At 32.8% G+C, this 7898-nt stretch overlaps 1 protein-coding gene across 1 annotated transcript in view; it reads right to left on the reverse strand.

The window, feature by feature from the left end:
- LOC104541254 (regulating synaptic membrane exocytosis protein 2-like) overlaps positions 1 to 7898 on the reverse strand; it is a gene marked incomplete at its 3' end in the record, with an annotated part of 30631 nt that overhangs the window by 21875 nt on the left and 858 nt on the right. Inside the window, exons 2-5 of the mRNA XM_010185258.1 lie at positions 5666 to 5733; positions 3877 to 3996; positions 3619 to 3718; positions 2713 to 2836 (exon numbers count right to left, since the gene is read on the reverse strand). Of these exons, the coding sequence (XP_010183560.1) occupies positions 2713 to 2836; positions 3619 to 3718; positions 3877 to 3996; positions 5666 to 5733 (412 nt within the window). The remainder of the gene's footprint in view (positions 1 to 2712; positions 2837 to 3618; positions 3719 to 3876; positions 3997 to 5665; positions 5734 to 7898) is intronic.

Below are 7898 nucleotides of genomic sequence, written 5' to 3' on the forward strand. Positions count from 1 at the left end.
GACAGCCAGCTCACATAGAATAGCAACTTGGCCATCAATTTTTATTTTAAGATAGAAAAAAGGATAAATTGTATGCCAAAATGACCACTTTTTTTTAAAGGAGCTTTCCATTTTATCTTCCTTTATCACCTTAGCTTGCCATTTTCAGATTTCATAACAGTCAGCCCGTAATAAAATGAAGAAGAACTAACAATCATGCTTACTGGAATTTAGTTGAGTATTCAGAATATCAGGATATAACAATAGCTTCTCTTTCTCAACTAATTGCTAGTAACTGAAGATTTCTTGCATGAGTCAGTGCATTGCCATGAGACCATCAAGAGACTCTATAAGTAACAGGATATACCTCAGTGCAAAAGTGAAATCCTTCAAGTGGGCATCAGTTATTCTCATTAAAATAATGATCAATTCAGACATCTGGTAAATCTGAACTTTCAATGATTTTAAATACTTAGAAACTTTTTTCCCTGGGGCAGAACACAGGCCTATGTTGTTATGTTTCCCTGGGCAAGAATAAGATATTAATTTATATAGTCCATTTGATTATGACCAGAAATCTCCTAAACTAAGAAGATAATATGGTATTTCCAGTTCATCGGCTCAAATTTCATGAAAAAATTTCTGAAGCTATATTGTTAATATCAAAATCCAAAGAGTTACATACATCTAACCATAATCTAAAACATTTCCAATTTGCAGAAAGTATTCATCACTGACACTTCAACTACAAAGTCATTTAACTGGAGTTTTGGAGATGAAAAACCTCTTTTACAACTACTGCAAAAAGACACTGGAAATCAAGTACAGAAAACTTCTTTAGCCCTGATCTATTTCATTTCTTCAGACTATGTGGCAAGCAGTTGATGCTCAAGAAGGAATCTTGAGAGCCCACACTACTTTCTTTAAAGAATCATAGATGAGCTCTACTGACAGCAAGTGGAGCACAAGGTAACATAACAGAAGACATGATGATAAGGAAGGAAAACAACAGACAGTAAATATAAAAGCACAGGAAAGAATACAGGAGGTTTTCCACAATGAAGAGAATGCAGAAAGAGAAAAAAAAAAGTCAAGTATTTTCAAGATGTGAGCAGTTCCTTGAAACGTTTGCTATAATTTTTTGATTGAGAGAAACTATGAAAGATCTTATGCTTGTATGAAATGAATTTGAAACCTCCTTTTCTGAGACATTTTCTTCTAGCAATGCAGTCTGTCCCTTAGCATTACTATTATACCTTGAACTCCCACATCATGCACAGGTTTTTAAGGATAAGACACATGATACAGCCTTTACCCTAAAGGGGCTGCAATTCAGTATGTAGGAGATAACCTCTCGTCTCACTGACAAGGTAAAGCAGTTTTTGTTACTGTCAAGTTCGTTTAATATTGTCAAACCAAACTAAGTTCCTACACATTAAGTTCCTGATGTGTCAAACACATTAAGTTCCTATTATAACTGAAACAATAACTAATTATCTTCACTGAAACTCCATTCTCAGATTATATGGTTCTAGATTTTTCTAGTACTTCTTAATTTTCATTTGTTGTGTTATTCATGTTTTCTGTATGAAGGTAAGATAATTGCATGCATCTTATACAAAATAAAGGAGTAAATATCTTTACTAATTATAATTAATTCTAATTGTAGAATCATAGAACAGCCCAGGTTGGAAGGAATTTTGAAAGATCACCTGATCCAACCTCATGTACAAAAAGAGATCTTAGATGAGATTACCTAGCACCCTGTCCAGTTCTGTCATATACATCATCATAAATTCTGTGGGGGGGGAAGAGAAAATTCTTAACAACTGTAAGCATCTTCAATTTCAATGATAAGCATCCCCCTCTTCACAGCCCTGGTGTAATCTGCTATGGAACTTCCAATGGAGAAGTAAAAAAAGGATGGATGTGATTGTAGGCTGTAGAAACTTGGAAGAAAAAGAACAGTTGAAGTATTCAAAGTGTAACATAATAAAGCAGCTAGAAATGCCCTACTGCTGTGCAAGAAGAATTTAAGTTCAGACATTGAGAGGCAGGTCTGAAAGTTAAGAAAACCGGGCAATGTAAAGCACCAAAGGAAGAGTGTCCCAAAGTTTAGACAAGCACTCCTGCTAGCTATCGATTCAGAAACGTTTTGTATGAGATAATAAGCAATAATTTAATAGATTTCATGGATGAAGGTGATGAGAATGCGGATTGGAGACTTGCCAAAGTGTATTCATTATGTCATTAGCATACGGTACTTTGGGCAAAGTTCTGCATTGCAGAGTCTCAGTAATTAGTGTCCATCATCTGTTCATAGACCAAATATGAATCACAGAATCACAGAATCACAGAATATTAGGGATTGGATATATAATTGGAATATATAATTTTATCTATTACATAAAAATGGGAATGGAGAAATAAAAACTAAGAGTCAAATTATTAACCAAAAACTGCAACAATAAAGAGTATAACCACAGCTTCAGAGCCAATATGGGCTGGATCACCAGCTAAATAACCACAGAAGGGAACCTATTTTTGACCATATTAGCAGATAATCCCTGGGTCTCTGTCAGAGAATACAGGATTTCACACCAGCTCTTTCTACTTACTGGCATGATCTAGCATTCTAGCTATGCTTTTGGTTTACAGATTGTTTTCATACAGTTTTACTATACATTATACATTTTAATCATATTTAATACAAAAATTTATTAAACTACTTACCCTATTGGTCTTGAAACGACTAGCTCAACTTGTGGCTCAGGTTTGGATTCTAAAATGATGTTATACACCTCTTCAAAAGTGGCTCCTTGTAGTAGCCTTCCATTCCATTCTAATACTTCATCACCTGTAATTGGAGTAATAACACTCTGCTTAGTGCATCTGCTATTTACAATGACAAATTAAGACCTCCTACTATCAGTTTACTGAATTGTGAAATCTGTGTTATAGAACAAGTTTGGAGTCCTTTATACAGAAAATTACTGAGTATTAGATGTTTTATGCAGCTCAGCTTCAAATATGTAAAGTTTAGTGAAACAATATCATCAGTAGGACCCCAAATGAATTAGATCCAGCTCTTACTCACTTTGGCTTTAAGCTGTAGCTTAAAAGAAATTCCCAACGTGCTCTTCAAAAACTGTAGATCTTTAAAACAGCACATTCCATCAATTTACTATTTGAAGATCCATTTACCTCTACAAGTTTAGTATTTAATGTTCAAATAGTTCTTATGTTAACTATTTATATTTCTTGCATGTTCTCAAAACTATCAATTCATGGTTTGCATATGGGGATAGAAGCAGTTTCTTAGCTGAGCTGGTTCTATTGGCACATCTTTCATAGCTTGGTTTGCTCTAAATAAAATATACACCACAAACAACTAGGCAGGACATCAACAGAATATTATTTTGAGTATGAAAACGTGAATAAAAATGTTAGAAAATTATTTTTAACAACATGATAATTTATATCTTTCATAAAAGCAGTAAATCTAGTAACTGAGTGTCAGGTTGAATTCTGCAGTAGTTCATGCCTATTTAACAAAATTTCACATCTAATTAAACTCACTCACTTGTTATCACCTTTAGAAAAGCAACTCAACAGTACAGATCTGTAGCGGACACATACCTGGTCTAAGATGCCCCACTGTATCAGCTAAGCTTCCTTTTTTAACTTTGGTGATAAATGCGCAGAGTCGACCTGATTCAGTCATCTTTCCTCCTACTACCTGTTTCAAAGAGGAAGTATTTTCATAGAACAAAAATTACTTTAAATTACTTAAATGGTCTAGTAACACACACACTATATAATATGTGAATAGTTTGATTATAAAAGTAGCTAGTTTAACTGAGAGACTTGTTAGTTCCAAAATTATTCATTACCAACCTTCAATCCAAGCATTGCTCCTGAGTCTCTAGGCACACTTCCATCTTTTAGTCGTTTATTTAACAAAATACGACCAATGAGACGGTCTCCATCTTTGGATGGTTGCCAAGTTACTGGATGCTATCATACGGTGTTAATGGAAAATACAGTGAATACAATTTTAAAGAAAAATATTTCAGCAATACTTTTCATTTCCTGATATATTTTTAAAATGAAAGTGTTATGATTACACTAATATTTAATGTAATAGAATGACAGAAAACTGTGCTGGAAAATATTTATTTGGACATATAGTCCATCAGAATGGATTTCTAATATTTAAGAACATTATTTATTTTACTAAATCCAATTTGTAAATATCTAGAACAATATTTGCATCTTGATGATTTGACAGACTTAGACACCTAGACATAGCTATCTACACACAATGACAATTACACCTGACAAAAACAACTGTAAAGGTCTGGTATAAAAGTAATACTAAAAAGAAGTTTAACTCAAGACAGAAATTTGATGCAAGACATTTTTTCTTTTTCCACTATTCCAAACATGTCCGTTTTCTCTGTCTGACAAACTTTTTCAGTGTTTTCATTTTACTTTCTCTCAGTAGTAGTATTTTAAAAATTACAGAATACATTAAAAAGTATAGACATTATTTAAATGCATTGTTTCTCTCTTGGAATAATTTCTTCACATATGAAGCACAGTTACAGTGAATGTTATGATTCCATTACTATATACGGACACAGTTATACTTTTACATTGGCATAATTAATGAAATTTCAACATTTTATTTTGTGTAATCATAGCACTTTTTCACAGAAAAATACTATTTCATGCTCTATTTCATGCAAAATTAGCAGACACAGACAAATTTGCTCCTATTACAACTAATAACTCTAAAAAGATTTATCATAATCTCCACCAAACAGAAAGCAAAAATAAAAAATACCAAAGCAGATGGCAAAGCCTTCATTCTGCACAATACTGCACAAAAACAGCATGGCAACAAAACAAAAGAGCAACCATGACAGTGAAAGGGAAAAAAGAAAAACAACTTTTCTGTGCAGAGAGACCCAATTTTCTCCCTTTTTCACCTGGGCTTTAAACTATTAATTTAATTTCAGCCCCAGGAGTTTGAACATAGTAAATGAAGTAAGCCAATCAGTAGAATCCTTGTTGTTAAATTACTTTATACTTCAAGGTAATACCATGATATGCTATTATGCAATCATAAGAATAACATTCCTTTATGACTCTGATTTTTTTTTCTTAGGCTGCCAAACAGTAAAAGCTGCAAGCATGCAAAGACTTTTAATTTGTTTTTCTTTTCTGCACCTTTAGAAATGCTACATTGTCTCTAGAAACACCCTATCTTTTATTTTATGCACTATTTTAATGAGTGACAGAGAGCAAACAAAGACCAAATGAGCAGGTTAAAATGCAGGCTCCACAATCTCAGTACCTTCTCGCTATGACTATGTTCTTCGTTTAGGGTTGTGCTACTACAGGTATCTACCCCAGAGTCTTTTATCTGAGGCTCAGACCATTCCAAGTCCTCTTCCAAAGAGTGGCCACCAAAGCACACCATTTTCTTTTGCCTCTCGGTTAAGGCGTTAGAATCCGACAAAACTGCCTGCTCACTAGTTTTTCTTTTTCCCCTTTGACTGTCCCCTATAGGTGTGGGATAAAAAAAGATACAAAAAAGAAAACATGCAAAGGTGTAAATAAAACAAAGAAAATGTGAAATGATCAAGAAATCTAAATGGTAAGGCTCCACATGTCTCACCAAAGACATTGGGGATGCCTCACTGCTATGCCAAGACGTATGGTCCAACCAGTTGTAATCCATGTCTCCTGTGAGAATCAGACAGACAAGATAGTGCAGTAAAGAAATGGTGAAAGAAAAGACAGACAAAGATACAGTAAAACTGTAGAATTCTGATTATCCTAGCTGATTCATAACCTCTGCTAGCAGGACTTGCAAAGTGCTTCCAAGAAAAAGTTAAGGCTCCGACAGCAGAGTATGTGGAATATGAAATACAGTGAGGAAGAAGGTACATTTGTGTGTGGCTAGATGTGCATAAAATTATGTATAGTGTAAAGCATTATTGCTTCACAGTTTTTAACTGTTTCTATAAAATTAGGTAAATTAAATGAAAATACAAATTGTATTGTATTACTATCAGAATTTTCAGAAAGAAAGCATTTGAATATGAGTTTTCATCATAAAGAGTTTTGTCCTACGGAATGCATTTCTTTGCTTTTCTAACACAAACTAGTATTTATTCTAATCACTGCAATAAAATACTTAAAATAATGGTACTCTATCTTCAGATGTACAGTAGATGATTTTAAGGAAAGTTGAAGGATCCACTAAATATGATAGATTGATAAAAAACACAAATATATAAAATATTTTTTAGAATAAAAAGTGTATTAACTTTGCTTGAAATTCCCAAAGTGTCTACTGTTTAAATATCAAGAACTCTAGCAAGTACAGGTACCTCATAACTGGTAATGAATGTGTAGGGTTTTGATGAAATATATACATATATTTTATAGAATCAGACTTTAACCTGCATGGCAAACACATGGTGGGAAGAAAGGTTTAAAAAACAGTTGTAAAGGAAAGGTCTAAATTAATGCTGCTGTCCGGAGAACTGGAGAAAGGTTCATGTATTTTAATGAAACATTCTCTTTTATGTAGGTACTTTAAATTTTAAATTATGCCCACATATTTTGCATTATTACATTTCTAATGCTTTCCCCCCCATCATCATTACTACATTTTATATGGAAAATATTTTCTTACTACATGCTACATAACATTTTGATACCATTGTATGCTGGAAAAAATGTTGACTTTTCTATCAAATTTCATGACCAAAAGAACACTAAATCAAAGTAATTCTACTCTTTTTAGTACAGATCGCAAACCATATTTTTCTGTTTCCATTACTTAAGAACCTGCTTTGACATTGCTCAATCTAGTCCTCTGAAACTACATCAATAAAATGGTGAAATACAACTAATAGGTTTAATCACAGTCTTAACACTGGTCTAGAAAACTGTAGAGATCACCTGAAGATAAAACTAAGCTACAGAAAGCTAATACGTGCTTTAGAAAAGTAAAATCTAGTCTTCTCAGAGAGATATTAACAATAGATTTATTTTTTTCATATTTTTTCACTTTTTTCCTCCTAATTTATAGACTTGCATATACGACTATATGGTGCATTCACATACTACATGTATCCAAGATTAGACACATTTAGCCCAGCATACTCAAGGAATTAGCACATAGAAATTACATACATTTTAAAAGATCCAGTTATTTTGCAGCAACAGGTACCCTTTAGCAATTGCTAAGCACTGAATCTAAACCTGCACAAAGGAACACATGCAAAGTTGAGCCTGTTGCCAGATTGAAGTATTCCCACTTCTTGCTGTACTCTTTTCCCCTCTTCTTTTCAGTCAAGACGCAGAAAGCTTTCTTTTTAATTTAGTCGTGTCTCACAGTAAATACAGATTATTCTAAAATTAAAATTATAAGAAAATAATCATCTCCATCCAAATATTGTTTTGTTCATATCTGTATTCCTTTTTTATTAAAATATGTAGATATATATTTCAATAAAAAAGTCCTAGAAATTAGAAATTATAAGTATCCTTTATGTCATCTAGGTTTTGCCCTTAACACTGCATTAATTCATCTAAATGATTAGTCTAAATAGTATAAAAGTTATTCAAATGCAATCAAACTACTATTAATAAAATATATAAACTTATAAAAATATGCCCAGAAAGCCCTGTAGCATATTACATTTCTATGAGAGCCATGTATTGCTTAGTACACCCACACTTTTTTGAGGTACAATGAATGACTTGATAAATCACTGGACATAAATTTTTCAGTGTAAGTTCTATAAATACTGAAATCTTGACTGGCTAAATAATTTATAAAATCTTGTAAAATTAAAAATATGACATGTAAGACATATAGTTCTTTGTTTCCCTAC

The sequence above is a fragment of the Mesitornis unicolor genome, unplaced genomic scaffold, assembly GCF_000695765.1.
Source record: "Mesitornis unicolor isolate BGI_N332 unplaced genomic scaffold, ASM69576v1 scaffold34255, whole genome shotgun sequence".
NCBI classification, from domain to species: Eukaryota; Metazoa; Chordata; class Aves; order Mesitornithiformes; family Mesitornithidae; genus Mesitornis; species Mesitornis unicolor.